The 25,895-nt window shown below is 38.7% G+C and overlaps 1 protein-coding gene across 1 annotated transcript in view; it reads left to right on the top strand.

Moving 5' to 3' along the window:
* The first annotated feature begins 842 nt into the window (after positions 1–842).
* Positions 843–25,895, top strand: part of LOC121371773 (feline leukemia virus subgroup C receptor-related protein 2-like) — a 31,802-nt gene continuing 6,749 nt past the window's right edge. The window contains exons 1-7 of the mRNA XM_041497906.1: positions 843–977; positions 6,120–6,631; positions 7,184–7,325; positions 9,246–9,383; positions 19,971–20,038; positions 22,114–22,217; positions 23,166–23,276. Coding sequence (XP_041353840.1) covers positions 974–977; positions 6,120–6,631; positions 7,184–7,325; positions 9,246–9,383; positions 19,971–20,038; positions 22,114–22,217; positions 23,166–23,276 — 1,079 coding nt within the window. The 5' untranslated portion in view covers positions 843–973. The remainder of the gene's footprint in view (positions 978–6,119; positions 6,632–7,183; positions 7,326–9,245; positions 9,384–19,970; positions 20,039–22,113; positions 22,218–23,165; positions 23,277–25,895) is intronic.

Here is a 25,895-nt window from a genome sequence, read left to right as displayed (position 1 = left end):
AACCTGATTTCGTCAAGACAATGTCACTGTTTATGATTTAAAAAGAATTATTGCTATAAATGTTAAACCAAACATGTATACCTTATTAAATATGTGTTAAAGTAGATTTTGATAGTAGGCTACATTTATTATTTAGAGAGAAGTTCTAGCAGATGCACCTAAGTAATTGTTTTTAAGGTACAGTAATAAATAATGTCACTTTGCATTGTGGTAATATAAATCATGAACCTGAAATGTGATAAAAAAAAAAAAAAAAAAGACCAGCAATAAGCGCAAACAACTTTGAATAATAACGTTATATATTCAACTTGTTTTAATTATCCCAATGTAAACACACCAAATGTAATTAAAATATCTTATTCTTGCTGTTTTCATATATTACCAAACAATGGACATTTCCATAGGTTGGCCTACAATGCGTAATTTATGAAATGTTTAGAAGGAAAGGAAGGAAATGTTTTATTTAACGACGCACTCAACACATTTTATTTACGGTTATATGGCGTCAGACATGGTTAAGGACCACACAGATATTGAGAGAGAAAACCCGCTGTTGCCACCTCATGGACTACTCTTTCTATTAGCAGCAAGGGATCTTTTATATGCACCATCCCACAGACAGGGTAGTATATACCACGGCCTTTGGTATACCAGTCGAGGTGCACTGGCTGGAACGAGAACTAGCGAAATGGGGCCACCGACGGGGATCGATCTCACACCGACCGCGCATCGAGCGAGCGCTGTACCACTGGGCTACGTCCCGCCCCGCCTGACAATAGAGACGTGAAGCACCCACCAGTACATCAATACACGAACCAATGGTAGAGTTAGCGGTGAGTTCTATACAGGCGGCTACCTACATCAGTAGAATCTAGCCGAGTTCAATTGACAGACGTCGCACTAGCTCCGTGTCAGTCGGTGGAATGATACTGCCAACACCAAGTAAAGTCGTCTGCAGGCAGTTACAAGAAAGATGGGTAGGATCTTTAATATAGATTTTGTAATTCGTTTATCACAAGTTTATCGTACCTGGGCCCTGGCAGGCACAAGGCGGCGTTCCTGGGTCAGCATATTTATATGTATTATGCCAATATCGAACAAAGCAATGTTGTATATATATATGTGTGTGTGTGTGTGTGTGTGTGTGTGTGTGTGTGTGTGTGTGTGTGTGTGTGTGTGTGTGCGTGTGTGTGTGTGTGTGTATGTGTGTGTGAGTGTATGTGTATAATGAGGTGACAATTAGGCAATGGCCTTTGAACAATATTTAGATGTTTTTTCCTTCGAGGCCATTTCCCTCGTGTTCATAACACACGTGTGTTTATGGTCGTAACGATCAAAGGTCAGTGAAAAGCATCCATACGTTCAGCCAGCGAACGTTTCACTAACGTTTGCGAACTATTTGGTTGGTTCAGGACGTGGCCATTTGCTTTAACGTGAAGCGCATAAACCAGTCTAGCTGACTTTTTTCTGCTCGGTCTGACTGAACGCAGACCAGGTCCTGATTACGCTGAGGTCATATCTGGGACAGAAACCATCGCCTGTTGTGGATTATTGATAAGGTATATCGCACAGCAAGGTCGACCTCAATGATCTTCTTAGGTTGTTACAGCCAGTGATCTGGGGCGGTAGGAGACGATTTTAAATAAAATGTGAAACAGATGGGATTAAAGAGATAACAGAAAGCTGAGTCGTCAAGTCCTCTGTCAAACTGAATTTGACGTCCCATTCACTTCTGTGTAGAATAGGGAGTCGATGTTACCAAGTTGATTAAATCCTTCTGATCATTGTTAAATAGTTCTAAACTTAATTCCATAGCTTGTGTACCTTTTTTCACAAATTCAGTTCACGGCAAACGTACTGGTATCTGTTTATATTGCGTCGACTGGTCGTCATGGAGTACTAGTATTCTATAGTATTCTACTAGTACTAGTATTTGTTTATGTTGCGTCGACTGATCATCATGAATACTAGTATTCTACTAGTACTGGTATCTGTTTATGTTGCGTCGATTGATCGTCATGAATACTAGTATTCTACTAGTACTAGTATCTGTTTATGTTGCGTCGACTGATCGTTATGGAATACTAGTATTCTATAGTATTCTACTAGTATTAGCATCTGTTTGTGTTGCGTCGACTGATCGTCATGAATACTAGTATTCTACTAGTACTGGTATCTGTTTATGTTGCGTCGACTGATCGTTATGGAATACTAGTATTCTATAGTATTCTACTAGTACTAGTATCTGTTTATGTTGCGTCGACTGATCGTCAGGAATACTAGTATTCTACTAGTACTGGTATCTGTTTATGTTGCGTCGACTGATCGTTATGGAATACTAGTATTCTATAGTATTCTACTAGTACTAGTATCTGGTTATGTTGCGTCGACTGATCGTTATGGAATACTAGTATCTATAGTATTCTACTAGTACTAGCGTCTGTTTATGTTGCGTCGACTGATCGTCACGGAGTACTAGTATTCTATAGTATTCTACTAGTACTAGTATCTGTTTATGTTGCGTCGACTGATCGTTATAGAATACTAGTATTCTATAGTATTCTACTAGTACTAGAATCTGTTTATGTTGCGTCGACTGGTCGTTATGGAATACTAGTATTCTACTAGTACTAGTATCTGTTTATGTTGCGTCGACTGGTCGTCATGGAGTACTAGTATTCTACTAGTACTGACTGGTATCTGTTTATGTTGCGTCGACTGATCGTTATGCAATACTAGTATTCTACTAGTATTAGCATCTGTTTATGTTGCGTCGACTGATCGTCATGAATACTAGTATTCTACTAGTACTGGTATCTGTTTATGTTGCGTCGACTGATCGTCAGGAATACTAGTATTCTACTAGTACTAGTATCTGTTTATGTTGCGTCGACTGATCGTTATGGAATACTAGTATTCTATAGTATTCTACTAGTATTAGCATCTGTTTATGTTGCGTCGACTGATCGTCATGAATACTAGTATTCTACTAGTACTGGTATCTGTTTATGTTGCGTCGACTGATCGTTATGGAATACTAGTATTCTATAGTATTCTACTAGTACTAGTATCTGTTTATGTTGCGTCGACTGATCGTCAGGAATACTAGTATTCTACTAGTACTGGTATCTGTTTATGTTGCGTCGACTGATCGTTATGGAATACTAGTATTCTATAGTATTCTACTAGTACTAGTATCTGGTTATGTTGCGTCGACTGATCGTTATGGAATACTAGTATCTATAGTATTCTACTAGTACTAGCGTCTGTTTATGTTGCGTCGACTGATCGTCACGGAGTACTAGTATTCTATAGTATTCTACTAGTACTAGTATCTGTTTATGTTGCGTCGACTGATCGTTATAGAATACTAGTATTCTATAGTATTCTACTAGTACTAGTATCTGTTTATGTTGCGTCGACTGGTCGTTATGGAATACTAGTATTCTACTAGTACTAGTATCTGTTTATGTTGCGTCGACTGGTCGTCATGGAGTACTAGTATTCTACTAGTACTGACTGGTATCTGTTTATGTTGCGTCGACTGATCGTTATGCAATACTAGTATTCTACTAGTATTAGCATCTGTTTATGTTGCGTCGACTGATCGTCATGAATACTAGTATTCTACTAGTACTGGTATCTGTTTATGTTGCGTCGACTGATCGTCAGGAATACTAGTATTCTACTAGTACTGGTATCTGTTTATGTTGCGTCGACTGATCGTTATGGAATACTAGTATTCTATAGTATTCTACTAGTACTAGTATCTGTTTATGTTGCGTCGACTGATCGTTATGGAATACTAGTATTCTATAGTATTCTGCTACTACTAGCGTCTGTTTATGTTGCGTCGACTGATCGTCATGGAGTACTAGTATTCTATAGTATTCTACTAGTACTAGTATCTGTTTATGTTGCGTCGACTGGTCGTTATGGAATACTAGTATTCTACTAGTACTAGTATCTGTTTATGTTGCGTCGACTGGTCGTCATGGAGTACTAGTATTCTATAGTATTCTATTAGTACTGGTATCTGTTTATGTTGCGTCGACTGATCGTCATGAATACTAGTATTCTACTAGTACTAGTATCTGTTTATGTTGCGTCGACTGATCGTTATGGAATACTAGTATTCTATAGTATCCTACTAGTACTGGTATCTGTTTATGTTGCGTCGACTGATCGTCATGAATACTAGTATTCTACTAGTACTAGTATCTGTTTATGTTGCGTCGACTGATCGTCATGGAATACTAGTAGGCCCCTATTCTACTAGTACTAGTCACCGAACATTATATATTTTCTTTCACTTTTTTGTTCACTGTTTGTCGACGATCGAGTGTTCAGTGTGTATCCAGGGCCCATATTTTCGAAGCTATTTTAGTGCTACGATATCGTAAAACCGTCGTAGGGTATGGCATGCGTCGTTGTCACGTCATAGCTTAGGACGATTTTACGATATCGTAGCGTTAAGAGCTTCGAAAATCTCTTGCCTGGTATCCAATGAAGTTGACTGTTTTTATTACTTTACAAATACATATTTTCGTTGTAACAGCGAATAAGTGCCGCCGTTACTTTTCATTATACATCTAAATCATAAATTAAACTTATCTTATATTCTTAGAAAATCAAATAAAAAATTAATTCCAATTAAATATCTATTTCAATATTACAATATTAAACATATATTCAATTGTGTGTTACATAGAGAATACTACATGAGTGGCCGTTAGATACCATTTATCAATAATCTTGCAACGAGTTGTTGTGAAACGTTTCTAATAAGCAAAATAATTGTATACGTTTTTAAACAACGAGTTGTTACATAAATGGTAGGCTGTCTAACGGACACGAATGTAGGCTAGTATTATATTTCTTATGTATCCTCAAAAACCCAAGTTTAAAATAAATTTAGACATCGTTTCAAAATAAAACCTATTTACGGTCCCTTCGCGTGTAGTTCACTTGTACGTCACAAAGAAATCAGTTTAAAGGGACATTCCTGAGTTTGCTGCAATTTTAAAGATGTTATTGACTAACCGAGACTTTTTGACGACTGTAATTACATATCAAATATATATTTCTGCATAAAATATTAGGGGCTGTATATTAAATATGTTTCTGATCGTTCTAATATTTGTACTAGGTTAAATATAATTTTATTTACTAAAAAAATATTGACTATACAGACACTGATATTCTAAACAAGAAAATATATTTAATATGTAAGTTTAATCGTAGAAATATTTTATTAGTCGAAAACATCTTACAATGCAGCAAACTCGGGAATGTCCCTTTAAGGTTAACTTATATCACAGAGAATGATCCGAAAATAAGTTGTAGTTGTAAATTTCTTTTAAAGCTCGTTTTTGTTTTCTTCAGAAAACGTAATAAATCGAATACAACGCTCGTGTGGTTGTTTAAAAGTGTATTTGGGATTCTGTTGACATCAATGTACGTGAGATTATGTTGACATCGGTGTGAGATTCTGTACGTCAGATTCTTTTGACATTTTATTTTGGTGACGTCTTTGTACGTATGATTATGTTGACATGGTCTACTAGAGATTTTAATGTCATCATTGTACGCGAAATACTGATGGCTAGTGTACATGAGATTCTGTTCACATCAGTGTACGTGAGATCCACCACTCATTAAAAAAAAAAAAAAAAATGTTTTATTTAACGACGCACTCAACATATTTTATTTACGGTTATATGGCGTCAGACATATGGTTAAGGACCACACAGATTTTGAGAGGAAACTCGCTGTCGCCACTACAAGGGCTACTCTTTTCGATTAGCAGCAAGGGATCTTTTATTTGCGCTTCCCACAGGCAGGATAGCACAAACCATGGCCTGTGTTGAACCAGTTATGGATCACTGGTCGGTGCAAGTGGTTTACACCTACCCATTGAGCCTTGCGGAGCACTCACTCAGGTTTTGGAGTCGGTATCTGGATTAAAAATCCCATGCCTCGACTGGGATCCGAACCCAGTACCTACCAGCCTGTAGACCGATGGCCTACCACGACGCCACCGAGGCCGGTCCACCAGCCATTACTACTGCCGCAATATTTGAGAATTTGTTCACAGTATGTTTCTTTTTCTTTTCCAGATAGCTCGCTTCTGTCTACAGAGAAACCTGCAGAGCCTGACGCTACCGAGGTGAAATCCTACAAACGTCGATGGTTGATGCTGTTCATCTTCTGCTTGTACTCATTCAGCAACAGCTACCAATGGATCCACCTCAACATCATCGCCAACGTGATGCTGCGCTACTACAACGAATCTCTGCCCGGCGACACCTACCAGAAGGAGACGGCCGTCGACTGGTTGTCGCTGGTGTTCATGCTCGCCTACATTCCGCTCATATTCCCGGCCACGTGGCTCATGGATCGAAAGGGACTTAGACCCTGTATGCTTCTGGGAAACTTCCTCAATGTGCTCGGCGCGTGGCTCAAATGCGCCAGTGTCAGTGAGAATCGCTTCTGGATGTTGATGATCGCTCAGACCATCTGCGCCATTGCCCAGCTGTGGGTCCTGGAGACGCCCCCGCGACTGGCCGCCGTCTGGTTCGGTCCTACTGAGGTGTCAACGGCAACCTCCATAGGAGTTTTCGGAAATCAGGTAAAATAAACGTAATCACTAAGACATTTTATGTCCGTTTTATTTAATGTCTGATGACTTCTAGGAATAAAAATAAATTAATTAAAAACAAAACACCGCCACAACCATCAATAACAAAACCAAAAGCAGCAACAACAAATAACCATTCCTATGACATACAAGGAGAGATCGCGTTGTGTCATACATATGTATAACGTTTATAAATCCAAAAGTGGAAATGCTGTGATATGAACCATCTCATTTGACAAAATGTTTATTTGTAGGTCCACAGTTTGACTTGAATTTTTTTTTTTTTTTTAGGAAAAAGGACAATTATTTGTGCTAGATACTGATGTTGGTAGTTATTTATAAACAATGTTAATGACATGGGTATGAAAACACAATACTCATTTCGAAAATATTGCTTTAAAATAAATGTACATAGGCGTCAGTTCACGATTTAAACGTTTGACATCTAGTACGCCTATTAACGTCTGTGTAAGATACTATATTGTGTATATTATTATTAAAAATGTAACACGTGTAATGCTGACGTTATTGTATTTTACGAAGGTTGGTGCGGCAGCAGGATTCCTGATCCCGCCACAACTAGTTCCCAATTCTCCTGACCTTGACCAGATTGGCAGCGACTTGGCCATCATGTACTACATCGGCGGCGGCGTTACCACGGTGATATTTATCATCACCATATTTGGTAAGAAATAAGACAAACATACTGACCTAATACATTAAACATAACTACTCAGTCTTGAAATCCAAGCCTTTGTATTATTGACCGGCCTCGGTGGCGTCGTGGCAGGCCATCGGTCTACAGGCTGGTAGGTACTGGGTTCGGATCCCAGTCGAGGCATGGGATTTTTAATCCAGATACCGACTCCAAACCCTGAGTGAGTGTTCCGCAAGGCTCAATGGGTAGGTGTAAACCACTTGCACCGACCAGTGATCCATAACTGGTTCAACAAAGGCCATGGTTTGTGCTATCCTGCCTGTCGGAAGTGCAAATAAAAGATCCCTTGCTAATAATCGGAAGAGTAGCCCATGTAGTGGCGACAGCGGGTTTCCTCTCAAAATCTGTGTGGTCCTTAACCATATGTCTGACGCCATATATCCGTAAATAAAATGTGTTGAGTGCGTCGTTAAATAAAACATTTCTTTTTTTTTCTTTCTTTTTTTGTATTATTGAAATCTTTTCTTATTTTAATAATCTGAAATTCTAGTATCAGTGTTTCAAGGAACTTACATTGGTTTAAGAATACAAACTCGGAATTTTGTAAGACTGTTAAAAGATGACATCAGCCATCCAAGTGAATAAACAACAACATCTTTTCATTGAAGTCAAACCAAGATGCCATTCTAAGGGCAATGGTTACGAATCGTGTTTTCTGCATGTTCATAGACTGGTCAGCAACAGACTATAGTGCTGTCGGAAATAGAATAAAAATTATTTTCGTCGATTATTTCTTACATATTAAACAGATAAGTAAATATTTTGTAAATATCTATTTAATTATAGTCTACCTAATTTAGCGTTTACTTGTTTTGGCTCTCACTGATGTACAAGGTGGTGTTTACTCTTGAAATTAAAAGATATATGTCGGTAAACAGGTGATTTGTGCACTTTATTGGAACAGACTATAACAAAGTTTGGTCAACATATGTCAATTTCACTGCTGTTACTATATGCGAGGGACCGTTTCTGATGATGGTTTACCCCTATTCCTTCTCAAAACTAAATAGTTGTAGACATTTATAAGTAACTTTTGAGCAAAACTGTCAAGAACCATTTTGTGTTTGTGATCCATTATACCGGTATTAAAGGTGCTATCTCAAAGTTGCATAATGACAGCTATTGCAAGTAATGCTTTTATTAAATTTTGCTTTAACATTTAAAGACTACACCTTTAACTACATGCCCATAAATGATTATAGGAAATGATTTATCTACTAGTAGAAAATACATTTTTATTGGAGAATCTTTATCACAAACAGATGCTCGCATATAACGTCTGATGTAGCACCTTTAAGTGGTTGCACGATTGTTTAAATTTGCACTGTACTTATATTGAATTTATATTCACTAAATATGCTGATCATAATTAATAATTTATGCTGCAGTTCAAAATAATAAGTTAACTTGCAGTTTTAAATTAAAAGTTTGTTTGAGGGTAAATGAAATTGACACATATGGATCAAAATGTGTTATTGTCTGTTCCAATAAAGGTCACAAATCTCCTGTTTACTGACATTTTTATTTCAATTTCAAGAGTAAACACCACCTTGTACATTAATGAGAGTCCAAACAAGTAAATGCTAAATTAGGTAGAGTATCTTTAAATAGGTATTTACAAAATATTTAGTTGTCAGTTTAATATGAAAGAAATAATTGACAAAAATCATTTTTATTCTATTTCCGACATTACTTTAGTAGTTTCTACAACAAGCGAGACTCATTGTCAAAGTCATGCGTTGTCATAAGGACCTGATATTACGGGGGCCATATAATAAACTTGAAATAGTAGTGTGTCGTTGAATTAACTCCAGTTTTTCTCATTAGATTTAGTACCTGAAAGAATCATATCCAGTCATACATGTCCGATTTTTGTTGATTGTCAAGGTTACCAGAATGTCCCGCAGAAACCCCCGAGTCGCGCCCAAGTGATCGCTCTCAAACAGTGGGGCACGGAGACCTATGTGTCTGGACTCGTCAGACTGATGAAGAACAGGGGATTCGTCCTCCTCTTCATATCATACGGTAGTGTCTTCATATCATACGGTAGTGTGTTCATATCATACGGTAGTGTGTCTTCATATCATACGGTAGTGTGTCTTCATATCATAAGGTAGTGTCTTCATATCATAAGGTAGGGTGTCATCATATCATAAGGTAGTGTGTCTTCATATCATATGGTAGTGTGTGTTCATATCATACGGTAGTGTGTTCATAACATACGGTAGTGTGTCTTCATATCATAAGGCAGTGTGTCTTCATATCATAAGTTAGTGTGTCTTCATATCATAAGGTAGTGTGTCTTCATATCATAAGGTAGTGTGTCTTCATATCATATGGTAGTGTGTGTTCATATCATACGGTAGTGTGTCTTCATATCATAAGGTAGTGTGTCTTCATAGCATACGGTAGTGTGTCTTCATATCATAAGGTAGTGTATCTTCATAACATACGGTTGTGTGTGTTCATATCATACGGTAGTGTCTTCATATCATAAGGTAGTGTGTCTTCATATCATAAGGTAGTGTGTCTTCATATCATATGGTAGTGTTTCTTCATATCATAAGGTAGTGTGTCTTCATATCATAAGGTAGTGTGTGTTTATATCATAAGGTAGTGTGTCTTCATATCATACGGTAGTGTGTCTTCATATCATAAGGTAGTGTGTTCATATCATATGGTAGTGTGTCTTCATATCATACAGTAGTGTGTCTTCATATCATAAGGTAGTGTGTCTTCATATCATACGGTAGTGTCTTCATATCGTATGGTAGTGTGTGTTCATATCATACGGTAGTGTCTTCATATCATACGGTAGTGTATCTTCATATCATACGGTAGTGTCTTCATATCATACGGTAGTGTGTCTTCATATCATACGGTAGTGTCTTCATATCATACGGTAGTGTGTCTTCATATTATACGGTAGTGTGTCTTCTTATCATACGGTAGTGTGTGTTCATACCATACGGTAGTGTCTTCATATCATACGGTAGTGTCTCCATATCATACGGTAGTGTGTCTTCATATCATACGGCAGTGTGTCTTCATATCATACGGCAGTGTGTCTTCTTATCATATGGTAGTGTGATCATATCATGCGGTATTGTGTCTTCATATCATACGGTAGTGTGTCTTCATATTATACGGTAGTGTGTCTTCATATCATACGGTAGTGTGTGTTCATACCATACGGTAGTGTCTTCATATCATACGGTAGTGTCTCCATATCATACGGTAGTGTGTCTTCATATCATACGGCAGTGTGTCTTCATATCATACGGCAGTGTGTCTTCTTATCATATGGTAGTGTGATCATATCATGCGGTATTGTGTCTTCATATCATACGGTAGTGTGTCTTCATATTATACGGTTGTGTGTTCATATCATACGGTAGTGTTTCTTCATATCATACGGTAGTGTGTGTTTATATCATAAGGTAGTGTGTGTTCATATTATAAGGTAGTGTGTCTTCATATCATACGGTTGTGTGTCTTCATATCATAAGGTAGTGTCTTCATATCATACGGTTGTGTGTCTTCATATCATAATGTAGTGTGTTCATATCATACGGTTGTGTGTCTTCATATCATAAGGTAGTGTGTCTTCATATCATAAGGTAGTGTGTCTTCATATCATACGGTTGTGTGTCTTCATATCATAAGGTAGTGTGTGTTCATATCATACGGTAGTGTGTGTTCATATCATAAGGTAGTGTGTGTTCATATCATAAGGTAGTGTGTCTTCATATCATACGGCAGTGTGTCTTCATATCATACGGCAGTGTGTCTTCTTATCATACGGTAGTGTGATCATATCATGCGGTATTGTGTCTTCATATCATACGGTAGTGTGTCTTCATATTATAAGGTAGTGTGTTCATATCATACGGTAGTTGTGTGTCTTCATATCATACGGTAGTGTGTCTTCATATCATATGGTAGTGTGTCTTCATATCATAAGGTAGTGTGTCTTCATATCATACGGTAGTGTGTCTTCATATCATAAGGTAGTGTGTCTTCATATCATACGGTAGTGTGTCTTCATATCATAAGGTAGTGTGTTCATATCATACAGTAGTGTGTCTTCATATCATACGGTAGTGTGTCTTCATATCATAAGGTAGTGTGTCTTCATATCACGGTAGTGTGTCTTCATATCATACGGTAGTGTGTCTTCATATCATACGGTAGTGTGTCTTCATATCATAAGGTAGGTAGTGTGTGTCTTCATATCATACGGTAGTGTCTTCATATCATACGGTAGTGTGTCTTCATATCATAAGGTAGTGTGTTCATATCATACGGTAGTGTGTCTTCATATCATACGGTAGTGTGTCTTCATATCATACGGTAGTGTGTGTTCATATCATACGGTAGTGTCTTCATATCATACGGTAGTGTGTCTTCATATCATACGGTAGTGTGTCTTCATATCATACGGTAGTGTGTGTTCATATCATACGGTAGTGTGTGTTCATATCATACGGTAGTGTGTCTTCATATCATACGGTAGTGTGTCTTCATATCATACGGTAGTGTGTCTTCATATCATACGGTAGTGTGTCTTCATATCATACGGTAGTGTGTCTTCATATCATACGGTAGTGTGTCTTCATATCATACGGTAGTGTGTCTTCATATCATACGGTAGTGTGTCTTCATATCATACGGTAGTGTGTCTTCATATCATACGGTAGTGTGTCTTCATATCATATGTGTGTCTTCATATCATACGGTAGTGTGTCTTCATATCATAAGGTAGTGTGTCTTCATATCATACGGTAGTGTGTCTTCATATCATACGGTAGTGTGTCTTCATATCATAAGGTAGTGTGTCTTCATATCATACGGTAGTGTGTCTTCATATCATAAGGTAGTGTGTGTTCATATCATAAGGTAGTGTGTCTTCATATCATACGGTAGTGTGTCTTCATATCATAAGGTAGTGTGTCTTCATATCATACGGTTGTGTGTCTTCATATCATAAGGTAGTGTGTCTTCATATCATACGGTTGTGTGTGTTCATATCATACGGTAGTGTGTCTTCATAACATAAGGTAGTGTGTCTTCATATCATAAGGTAGTGTGTCTTCATATCATAAGGTAGTGTGTCTTCATATCATAAGGTAGTGTGTCTTCATATCATACGGTAGTGTGTCTTCATATCATACGGTAGTGTGTCTTCATATCATAAGGTAGTGTGTCTTCATATCATACGGTAGTGTGTCTTTATATCATACGGTAGTGTGTCTTCATATCATACGGTAGTGTGTCTATCATATCATATCGGTATTCATATCATAAGGTAGTGTGTCTTCATATCATACGGTAGTGTGTATTCACGGTATCATATCGGTAGTGTGTCTTCATATCACACGGTAGTGTGTCTTCATGTAAGGTAGTGTGTCTTCATATCATACGGTAGTGTGTCTTTATATCATATATTGTGTCTTCATATCATACGGTAGTGTGTCTTCATATCATACGGTAGTGTGTCTTCATATCATACGGTAGTGTGTCTTTCATATCATACGGTAGTGTGTCTTCATATCATACGGTAGTGTGTCTTCATATCATAAGGTAGTGTGTCTTCATATCATAAGGTAGTGTGTCTTCATATCATACGGTAGTGTGTCTTCATATCATAAGGTAGTGTGTCTTCATATCATACGGTAGTGTGTCTTCATATCATAAGGTAGTGTGTTCATATCATAAGGTAGTGTGTCTTCATATCATACGGTAGTGTGTCTTCATATCATAAGGTAGTGTGTCTTCATATCATAAGGTAGTGTGTTCATATCATACAGTTGTGTGTCTTCATATCATACGGTAGTGTGTCTTCATATCATAAGGTAGTGTGTCTTCATATCATAAGGTAGTGTGTCTTCATATCATACGGTAGTGTGTCTTCATATCATACGGTAGTGTGTCTTCATATCATAAGGTAGTGTGTGTTCATATCATAAGGTAGTGTGTCTTCATATCATAAGGTAGTGTGTCTTCATATCATAAGGTAGTGTGTGTTCATATCATAAGGTAGTGTGTCTTCATATCATACGGTAGTGTGTCTTCATATCATACGGTAGTGTGTCTTCATATCATAAGGTAGTGTGTGTTCATATCATAAGGTAGTGTGTTCATATCATAAGGTAGTGTGTCTTCATATCATAAGGTAGTGTGTTCATATCATAAGGTAGTGTGTGTTCATATCATAAGGTAGTGTGTGTTCATATCATAAGGTAGTGTGTCTTCATATCATACGGTTGTGTGTCTTCATATCATACGGTTGTGTGTCTTCATATCATAAGGTAGTGTGTGTTCATATCATAAGGTAGTGTGTCTTCATATCATACGGTAGTGTGTCTTCATATCATACAGTAGTGTGTCTTCATAACAGGTAGTGTGTCTTCATAACATAAGGTAGTGTGTCTTCATATCATAAGGTAGTGTGTGTTCATATCATAAGGTAGTGTGTCTTCATATCATACGGTAGTGTGTCTTCATATCATAAGGTAGTGTGTCTTCATATCATACGGTGTGTCTTCATATCATAAGGTAGTGTGTCTTCATATCATACGGTTGTGTGTGTTCATATCATACGGTAGTGTGTCTTCATCATAAGGTAGTGTGTCTTCATATCATAAGGTAGTGTGTCTTCATATCATAAGGTAGTGTGTCTTCATATCATAAGGTAGTGTGTCTTCATATCATAAGGTAGTGTGTCTTCATATCATAAGGTAGTGTGTCTTCATATCATACGGTAGTGTGTCTTTATATCATACGGTAGTGTGTCTTCATATCATACGGTAGTGTGTCTTTATATCATACGGTAGTGTCTTCATATCGGTAGTGTGTCTTCATATCACACGGTAGTGTGTCTTCATATCATAAGGTAGTGTGTCTTCATATCATACGGTAGTGTGTCTTTATATCATACGGTATTGTGTCTTCATATCACACGGTAGTGTGTCTTCATATCATAAGGTAGTGTGTCTTCATATCATACGGTAGTGTGTCTTTATATCATAAGGTAGTGTGTCTTCATATCATACGGTAGTGTGTCTTCATATCATAAGGTAGTGTGTCTTCATATCATAAGGTAGTGTGTCTTCATATCATAAGGTAGTGTGTCTTCATATCATAAGGTAGTGTGTCTTCATATCATAAGGTAGTGTGTCATATCATACGGTTGTATGTTCATATATACGGTAGTGTGTCTTTATATCACACGGTAGTGTGTCTTCATAACATACGGTAGTGTGTCTTCATATCATAAGGCAGTGTGTCTTCATATCGGTAGTGTGTCTTCATATCACACAGTAGTGTGTCTTCATATCATAAGGTAGTGTGTCTTCATATCATACGGTAGTGTGTCTTTATATCATACAGTATTGTGTCTTCATATCACACGGTAGTGTGTCTTCATATCATAAGGTAGTGTGTCTTCATATCATACGGTAGTGTGTCTTTATATCATACGGTAGTGTGTCTTCATAACACACGGTAGTGTCTCTTCATATCATAAGGTAGTGTGTCTTCATATCATAAGGTAGGGTGTGTTTATATCATAAGGTAGTGTGTCTTCATATCATAACGGTAGTGTGTCTTTATATCATAAGGTAGTGTGTCTTCATATCATACGGTAGTGTGTCTTCATATCATAAGGTAGTGTGTCTTCATAACATAAGGTAGTGTGTCTTCATATCATAAGGTAGTGTGTCTTCATATCATAAGGTAGTGTGTCTTCATATCATAAGGTAGTGTGTCTTCATATCATAAGGTAGTGTGTCTTCATATCATAAGGTAGTGTGTCTTTATATCATACGGTAGTGTGTCTTCATATCATAAGGTAGTGTGTGTTTATATCACACGGTAGTGTGTCTTTATATCACACGGTAGTGTGTCTTCATATCATAAGGTAGTGTGTCTTTATATCATACGGTAGTGTGTCTTTATATCATACGGTAGTGTGTCTTTATATCATACGGTAGTGTGTCTTCATATCATAAGGTATTGTGTCTTTATATCTTACGGTAGTGTGTCTTTATATCACACGGTAGTGTGTCTTCATATCATAAGGTAGTGTGTCTTCATATCATAAGGTAGTGTGTCTTTATATCTTAAGGTAGTGTGTCTTCGTAGCACACAGTAGTGGGTCTTCATATCATAAGTGTATCTTCATATCATAAGGTAGTGTGTCTTCATATCAAAGCCTTGATGCATATTCTGTACTTCTTAAATAAATCAAAGAATATACCTCGGTAGTATGTGTCTTCATATCATTCGATATGGCAGCCATATTCAAGATGGCCACTAGAATGTTAATTGATGAGATGCATTTTAATAGAGTGTTTTGATATAAGTGATCTTCATAAAGGCATCACGTCTAATATGGTAGTGATGTGTATTCATATCATCGATCTATTTACTGGGTCAGTTTGTATTATTCCATTTCTCTATAATGATAGTTACATGTATAGTGAGTATGGAATCGATTATGTTCTGCTCATAAGGTAAAGGTATCAACATCGGGTGTCTTCTTTTAAATGTGATACGTGTCTATCTAATTTTCTGTTGGATCAGGTGTGTCGTTTATATCATAAGAGTATGTGATTGTGCTGTGCTGCAATTGTAATTATTATCTGTTTAAAGGTATACTGGATGTTACTACGCCATAGCCACGTTACTAAACATAGAAGTTTCATATTTCAAGGTAAGGGTGCAATATCGATAGGTATACAAGACAGACCCATTCCATGACGTGTGTCATGCGGAATAAATTTTTCTTGCCCACTGGACTAATAGGCAATAGTAGGCAATTCCAATCCAGGGTCCAAAAGGTAGTGAGGTCTTGCTAATATACATAAGGTATTTTGTAAGTGTACGGTTTGTTTATCATAGAACGATTCGTAAACATTTCATCTACAAACAATAAAACTCATTTAATCGTACGTGTGTCCAACATATTCATATCATAACGGTAGTGTGAAAATATTAATTTGTTTAAATATGTTTAAAACAAGTCAACTGTTTAGTGAGACCTTAAAGTCTATTAACAGATTTTGTCAAACTTGGTTTGAAGTAAGTTTGATAATTTGGGTCATACACCACGACAAGCCATACAAGACCAGTATAACTTATGAACTCTAAACAATACACCAAAAGATAGTGTCCAATAAAACTTCATATCACATTGTTACTCCTTGGTCATCTACACAATAGATGTCCATCAAACAGCCAGCCAGTACATGGCAATGTGACCTTTTGTAGTCTGATATAAGTAACATCAAAGAAACTAATTATCTGGTTAGTTCATTAAAAATATTAGTTTTGATGTGGTCCCAAGGGCTAATCATTTCATAGTTAAGTGTTGAAATCTTCATTTTTCTGCATATTTCAGCATGAAGATCCACACATTATTAATGGTGGATACAAATCATAATTTGATAGTAGAATACTATGTATATTCATAATACCATCAAAACTGTTTGTCACTCTGACTGTACATCATACGGTAGTGTGTCTTCATATCATGAATTTGGATATTTACCTTGTGTTGTGTGTCTTCATATCATAAGGTAGTGTGACACTCAGATCAATTTATATATTACATGTAAGAACATAAGGTAGCATTGCTTGACCCCTCATATCAATATGCCCAAAAGGTAGTGTGTGTTCATAGGTAGTGTGTCTTCATAAGGTAGTGTGTTCATATCATAAGGTAGTGTGTGTTCATATCATAAGGTAGTGTGTGTTCATATCATAAGGTAGTGTGTGTTCATATCATAAGGTGTGTCTTCATATCATAAGGTATCATACGGTTGTGTGTTCATATCTTCATATCATAAGGTAGTGTGTCTTCATATCATACGGTATCATATCATACGGTAGTGGTATCATGTGTGTCATTCATATCATAAGGTAGTGTGTGTTCATATCATAAGGTAGTGTGTCTTCATATCATACGGTAGTGTGTCTTCATATCATAAGGTTGTGTGTCTTCATACAGTAGGTAGTGTGTGTTCATATCATAAGGTAGTGTGTCTTCATATCATACGGTAGTGTGTCTTCATATCATAAGGTAGTGTGTCTTCATATCATAAGGTAGTGTGTCATTCATATCATAGTGTGTCTTCATCTCATACGGTAGTGTGTCTCATCATAGTGTGGTGTCTTCATCACATAAGGTAGTGTGTCTTCATATCATAAGGTAGTGTGTCTTCATATCATAAGGTAGTGTGTCTTCATATCATACGGTAGTGTGTCTTCATATCATAAGGTAGTGTGTCTTCATATCATACGGTTGTGTGTCTTTATATCATAAGGTAGTGTGTCTTCATATCATACGGTTGTGTGTGTTCATATCATACGGTAGTGTGTCTTCATAACATAAGGTAGTGTGTCTTCATATCATAAGGTAGTGTGTCTTCATATCATAAGGTAGTGTGTCTTCATAACATAAGGCAGTGTGTCTTCATATCATAAGGTAGTGTGTCTTCATATCATAAGGTAGTATGTTCATATCATACGGTAGTGTGTCTTTATATCACACGGTAGTGTGTCTTCATAACATATGGTAGTGTGTCTTCATATCATAAGGCAGTGTGTCTTCATATCGGTAGTGTGTCTTCATATCACACGGTAGTGTGTCTTCATATCATAAGGTAGTGTGTCTTCATATCATACGGTAGTGTGTCTTTATATCATACGGTATTGTGTCTTCATATCACACGGTAGTGTGTCTTCATATCATAAGGTAGTGTGTATTCATATCATACGGTTGTGTGTCTTCATATCATAAGGTAGTGTGTCTTCATATCATACGGTTGTGTGTGTTCATATCATAAGGTAGTGTGTCTTCATAACATAAGGTAGTGTGTCTTCATATCATAAGGTAGTGTGTCTTCATATCATAAGGTAGTGTGTCTTCATATCATAAGGTAGAGTGTCTTCATATCATACGGTTGTATGTTCATATCATACGGTAGTGTGTCTTTATATCACACGGTAGTGTGTCTTCATAACATACGGTAGTGTGTCTTCATATCATAAGGCAGTGTGTCTTCATATCGGTAGTGTGTCTTCATATCACACAGTAGTGTGTCTTCATATCATAAGGTAGTGTGTCTTCATATCATACGGTAGTGTGTCTTTATATCATACAGTATTGTGTCTTCATATCACACGGTAGTGTGTCTTCATATCATAAGGTAGTGTGTCTTCATATCATACGGTAGTGTGTCTTTATATCATACGGTAGTGTGTCTTCATAACACACGGTAGTGTCTCTTCATATCATAAGGTAGTGTGTCTTCATATCATAAGGTAGGGTGTGTTTATATCATAAGGTAGTGTGTCTTCATATCATATACGGTAGTGTGTCTTTATATCATACGGTAGTGTGTCTTCATATCACACGGTAGTGTGTCTTCATATCATAAGGTAGTGTGTCTTCATAACATAAGGCAGTGTGTCTTCATATCATAAGGTAGTGTGTCTTCATATCATAAGGTAGTGTGTCTTCATATCATAAGGTAGTGTGTCTTCATATCATAAGGTAGTGTGTCTTCATATCATAATGTAGTGTGTCTTTATATCACACGGTAGTGTGTCTTCATATCATAAGGTAGTGTGTGTTTATATCACACGGTAGTGTGTCTTTATATCACACGGTAGTGTGTCTTCATATCATAAGGTAGTGTGTCTTTATATCATACGGTAGTGTGTCTTTATATCATACGGTAGTGTGTCTTTATATCACACGGTAGTGTGTCTTCATATCATAAGGTATTGTGTCTTTATATCTTACGGTAGTGTGTCTTTATATCACACGGTAGTGTGTCTTCATATCATAAGGTAGTGTGTCTTCATATCATAAGGTAGTGTGTCTTTATATCTTAAGGTAGTGTGTCTTCGTAGCACACAGTAGTGGGGTTTTTTTTATCATACGGCAGTGTATCTTCATATCATAAGGTAGTGTGTCTTCATATCAAAGCCTTGATGCATCATTCTGTACTTCTTAAATAAATTTCAAAGAATATACCTCGACATTTAGTATTTATAAACTGATGAACAATTAATTAACCCCTTGAAAATTCGATATGGCAGCCATATTCAAGATGGCCACTATACTATCCTATGAATGTTAATTGATGAGATGCATTTTAATAGAGTGTTTTGATATAAGTGATCTAATATTATTTATACATGTTTAAAGGCATGCTGAAACTAACGTCTAATATGTATATAAAAAAGTCTCATTATCTACTTCTACATGTGATAGGCCTACATGTATGTCATATCATCGATCTAATTTACTGGCAATCAGGTATATCAGTTTCGTATTATTCCATTTCTCTATAATGATAGTTACATGTATAGTGAGTATGGAATCGATTATGTTCTGCTGCAATTTGAATTGTTATCTGTTTAAAGGTATCAACATCGGGTGCCTCGTTATTTACTTTTAAATGTGATACGTGTCTATCTAGTTTATTTTCTGTTGACGATCAGGTATGTCAGTTTCGTATTATTCCATCCCTCTGTAAAGTATAATGAGTATGAAATTGATTGTGCTGTGCTGCAATTGTAATTATTATCTGTTTAAAGGTATCAACACTGGATGTTACTACGCCATAGCCACGTTACTAAACATAGAAGTTCTCAATTATTTCAAGGTAAGGGTGCAATATCGATATTTCTCCCATCCCTAGCCATACAAGACAGACCCATTCCATGACGTCAGCTCATGCGGAATAAATTTTTCTTGCCCACTGGACTAATAGGCAATAGTAGGCAATTCCAATCCGAGGGTCCAAAATGTTGTTTTGTGAGAGCCGAGGTTTTTCTTGCTAATTTAATTACAGTAACAAAACATTAATTTTGTAAGCTACGTACGGTTTGTTTATTGTAGAACGATTCGTAAACATTTCATCTACAAACAATAAAACTCATTTAATCGTACGCTGAAAAATATAGTCCAACATATGAAATGACATAAAAATGCAAAAACTTAACAATAAATATAAAGTTGAAAATATTAATTTGTTTAAATATGTTTAAAACAAGTCAACTGTTTAGTGAGACCTTAAAGTCTATTAACAGATTTTGTCAAACTTGGTTTGAAGTAAGTTTGATAATTTGGGTCATTTACACCACGACAAGCCATACAAGACCAGTATAACTTATGAACTCTAAACAATACACCAAAAGATAGATGCACCATACCATCCAATAAAACTTCATATCACATTGTTACTCCTTGGTCATCTACACAATAGATGTCCATCAAACAGCCAGCCAGTACATGGCAATGTATGACCTTTTAGGTAGTTCTGATATAAGTAACATACAAAGAAACTAATTATCTGGTTAGTTCATTAAAAATATTAGTTTTGATCAATGGTTCCCAAGGGCAATAATCATTTCATAGTTAAGTGTTGAAATCTTGGCTTTTTCTGCATATTTCAGCATGAAGATCCACACATTATTAATGGTGGATACAAATTATAATTTGATAGTAGAATACTATGTTATATATTCATAATACCATCAAAACTGTTTGTCACTCTGACTGTACATTCGAAAAAACTCATTATGCACAAAATCACAGAAATTAGGCTGAATTTGGATATTTACCTTGTGACCTTGAATTTTGACCTTTTACAATGAGAAACTCAATGTTAGACACTCAGATCAATTTATATATTACATGTAAGAACACTAGCATAGCATTGCTTGACCCCTCCCCATAAAATAAAAAAAAATAAAAAAAAATATAATAAAAATAAATAAAATTGACTTGTTTGCAATATTTGCCCAAAGAGGGCCCCATTAGTTTGGCTAAAAACCGAATTGATGAAATGACCTTTTTATAAGGATGCTACACTAGTATATTCTCATTTTGGCTGGCTAAACTTATATTTTTGGGGATAAACATAAATTTCATGTTTTACATTATGGTCTCACTACACAGATGTCATTCGCCATTAAAACCCATGTTAAACTGCCCAACTTCAAATGAAGATTGCCAATAAAATGGGTTCTCGTTGGCGCTAACAACATACATCATTGCGAACATACATTATATAAGCATTTATTTTCACTCCAAAATTGAGAACATTTTCGTCTCAGTTTTTTGCTATATGCAAAATGGGGGGTTCCAAAATAGATTGCAGAGATATTGGGCATATATTTCTATGTTGAGTAAATATAATAATGTCAGATATATTAAATTATTAAAAAAGCGATTTCAGGGGGGATTCGGTCGAACCCATCGGAAACACCAACCCCCCATCCCCCACCCCCCACCCCCTTGTACGCCCATGATATGACCGCATCTGGCTGTAGTACGGGTCCGAACAGGTGGTTCATTAACCGATTCACTCCGGCTGTCTCTTGCGCTATACACCCATGTTCCAAAAGGTCGGTGCACAATATTACAAAATAACATGGGCAAAATACAGCCAGAAGGCTTACCATTAAACACACATATTGTTTTAATTCTTCACCATTTCCTGGAAGTGAATATGTGAACCATAACTTGTGTTACAATTAGGAATTATAGTGGATCGTCATTAATGAACTCTCACCGGAGGTCAGCTGTGTAGTGAGACCTAAGTCAGGTGTCAGCACAAACCCCCTACTCGCACCTCCGCACACGCGTCTGATGATCTAATTAAATGATAATTAAATGATGTGCTTATATTGTTTCCATTATTCTGAAAGATGATTAAGTTAAATCTTTTTCCAGAACGCTGAGAAGGAAGCTGGTCAGATAGGGTTGACCATCGTCCTCGTTGGAATCGTCGGTGCTATTCTGGCGGGAATCTGGCTGGACAAGACCAGAACATTCAAGTAAGACGTGTTGTGGTTGGCTGGTAGCCAGACAAACTAGAAACCTTGAAACATTTATGCTATAACTGGCTTATAGTTATACAAGAGAAGGCTCAACATATAGTCATATATTTTTTCAAATATTTTGAGTTGTGAATTGTGGATACAAAATCAACAAACACAAAATAAGTTCATTATTAACTGAAATACTTGCTGTATTGATCTAGCTTGCAATAACAAACTCTGAAACAACCCTGAAACCACAAAAACATAATACTTCATTACTGTCTTGTTTAAAACAGTTGTGTTGTAGAGGGATGTATGTTTACGATGGTACATGTACTGCCATACAGAATCGTATTTTTTTTATTAGAGTTGTGGGAAGGAAGGAAGGAAATGTTTCATTTAGCGGCGCACTCATTACATTTCATTTATGGTTATATGGCGTCAGACATATGGTTAAGCACCACACAAATATTGAGAGAGGAAACCCGCTGTCGCCACTTCATGGCCTACTCTTTTCGATTAGCAGCAAGGGAACTTATATGTGCACCATCCCACAGACAGGATAGTACATATCACGGCCTTTGTTACACCACTTGTAGAGCACTGGCTGGAACGAGAAATAGCCCCATGGGTCAACCGACGGGGATCGATCCTAAACCGACCGCGTATCAAGCGAACGCTTTACCACTGGGCTACGTCTCGCCCCATAAGGGTTGTGGAAGGCGTACCGTAGCCCAGTGGTAAAACGCCCGCCAGACTGGTATACCAAATAACATGGTATGTGCTATTCTGTCTGTAGGATAGTGCACATAAAAGATCGGGTTTCCTCTCTAAGATTATATGTTAAAAGTACTAAATGTTTAACATCCAATATCCGATGATTAATAAATCATTGTGCTCTAGTGGTGTCAGTTTATTGGCACAGGTTTTAACAATACCCACTACACCGTGTTTTTATTTTAGGGGGACATCTCTTGGTATCTATGTTCTATCCATGATCGGTATGGTGGTCTTCACGTTCACGCTCGAACTGGATCGAATTTGGGTCGTCTTCATCACTGCTGGAGCTCTTGGGTATGTTGTGGGGGGTTGTCTCCACTCTTGGAGCTCTTGGGTATGTTATATATGGTGTGTGTGTTGGGGGGGGGGGGGGTTGTCTTCATCACTGCTGGAGCTCTTGGGTATGTTGTGAGGGGTTGTCTTCATCACTGCTGGAGCTCTTGGGTATGTTATATATGGTTGGGGGGGGGGGGGGGTTCTCTTCATCACTGCTGGAGTTCTTGGGTATGTTGTGGGGGTTGTCTTCATCACTGCTGGAGCTCTTGGGTATGTTGTGGGGGGGGGTGTCTTCATCACTGCTGGAGCTCTTGGGTATGTTGTGGGAGGGGTTCTCTTCATCACTGCTGGAGCTCTTGGGTATGTTGTGGGGGGTTGTCTTCATCACTGCTGGAGCTCTTGGGTATGTTGGTGGGGGGGGTCTTCATCACTGCTAGAGCTCTTGGGTATGTTGTGGGGGGGTTGTCTTCATCACTGCTGGAGCTCTTGGGTATGTTGGTGGGGGGGGTCTTCATCACTGCTGGAGCTCTTGGGTATGTTGTGGGGGTTGTCTTCATCACTGCCGGAGCTCTTGGGTATGTTGTGGGGGGGGGGGGGCAGTCTCTTCATCACTGCTGGAGCTCTTGGGTATGTTGTGGGGGGGGTTCTCTTCATCACTGCTGGAGTTCTTGGGTATGTTGTGGGGGTTGTCTTCATCACTGCTGGAGCTCTTGGGTATGTTGTGGGGGGGGGGTGTCTTCATCACTGCTGGAGCTCTTGGGTATGTTGTGGGGGGGGTTCTCTTCATCACTGCTGGAGCTCTTGGGTATGTTGTGGGGGGTTGTCTTCATCACGGCTGGAGCTCTTGGGTATGCTGTGGGGGGTTGTCTTCATCACTGCTGGAGTTCTTGGGTATGCTGTGGGGGGTTGTCTTCATCACTGCTGGAGCTCTTGGGTATGTTGTGGGGGGGGGTGTCTTCATCACTGCTGGAGCTCTTGGGTATGTTGTGGGGGTTCTCTTCATCACTGCTGGAGCTCTTGGGTATGTTGTGAGGGGTTGTCTTCATCACTGCCGGAGCTCTTGGGTATGTTGTGGGGGGGGGGGGGGTCTTCATCACTGCTGGAGCTCTTGGGTATGTTGTGGGGGGTTGTCTTCATCACTGCTGGAGCTCTTGGGTATGTTGTGTGGGTTGTCTTCACCACTGCTGGAGCTCTTGGGTATGTTGTGGGGGGGGGGGTCTCTTCATCACTGCTGGAGCTCTTGGGTATGTTGTGTGGGTTGTCTTCACCACTGCTGGAGCTCTTGGGTATGTTGTGGGGGGTTGTCTTCACCACTGCTGGAGCTCTTGGGTATGTTGTGGGGGTTCTCTTCATCACTGCTGGAGCTCTTGGGTATGTTGTGGGGGGGGGGGGTGTCTTCATCACTGCTGGAGCTCTTGGGTATGTTGTGGGGGGGGGGTTCTCTTCATCACTGCTGGAGCTCTTGGGTATGTTGTGGGGGTTCTCTTCATCACTGCTGGAGCTCTTGGGTATGTTGTGGGGGGGGGGTGTCTTCATCACTGCTGGAGTTCTTGGTTATGCTGTGGGGGGTTGTCTTCATCACTGCTGGAGCTCTTGGGTATGTTGTGGGGGGTTGTCTTCATCACTGCTGGAGCTCTTGGATATGTTGTGGGGGATTGTCTTCATCACTGCTGGAGCTCTTGGGTATGTTATATATGGGGGGGGTCGTCTTCATCACTGCTGGAGCTCTTGGGTATGTTGTGGGGGGGTGTCTTCATCACTGCTGGAGCTCTTGGGTATGTTGTGGGGGGGGGGTTGTCTTCATCACTGCTGGAGCTCTTGGGTATGTTGGGGGGGTTGTCTTCATCACTGCTGGAGCTCTTGGGTATGTTGTGGGGGGGTTGTCTTCATCACTGCTGGAGCTCTTGGGTATGTTGTGGGGGGTTGTCTTCATCACTGCTGGAGCTCTTGGGTATGTTGTGGGGGTTGTCTTCATCACTGCTGGAGCTCTTGGGTATGTTGTGGGGGGGGGGGGGGTTCTCTTCACCACTGCTGGAGCTCTTGGGTATGTTGTGGGGGTTGTCTTCACCACTGCTGGAGCTCTTGGGTATGTTGTGGGGGGTTGTCTTCATCACTGCTGGAGCTCTTGGGTATGTTGTGGGGGTTGTCTTCATCACTGCTGGAGCTCTTGGGTATGTTGGGGGGGGGGGGGTCTTCATCACTGCTGGAGCTCTTGGGTATGTTGTGGGGGGTTGTCTCATCACTGATGGAGCTCTTGCGTATGTTGTGGGGGGTTGTCTTCATCACTGCTGGAGCTCTTGGGTATGTTGTGGGGGGTTGTCTCCATCACTGCTGGAGCTCTTGGGTATGTTGTGGGGGGTTGTCTTTATCACTGCTGGAGCTCTTGGGTATGTTGTGGGGGTTGTCTTCATCACTGCTGGAGCTCTTGGGTATGTTGTGGGGGGGGGGGTTCTCTTCATCACTGCTGGAGCTCTTGGGTATGTTGTGGGGGGTTGTCTCCATCACTGCTGGAGCTCTTGGGTATGTTGTGGGGGGAGGGGGTGTCTCTTCATCACTGCTGGAGCTCTTGGGTATGTTGTGGGGGTTGTCTTCATCACTGCTGCAGCTCTTGGGTATGTGTGTGGGGGGGGGGGTTGT

The sequence above is a fragment of the Gigantopelta aegis genome, chromosome 4 (genome assembly GCF_016097555.1).
Source record: "Gigantopelta aegis isolate Gae_Host chromosome 4, Gae_host_genome, whole genome shotgun sequence".
NCBI lineage: Eukaryota > Metazoa > Mollusca > Gastropoda > Neomphalida > Peltospiridae > Gigantopelta > Gigantopelta aegis.
This window is presented reverse-complemented; position numbering and strand designations above follow the sequence as displayed.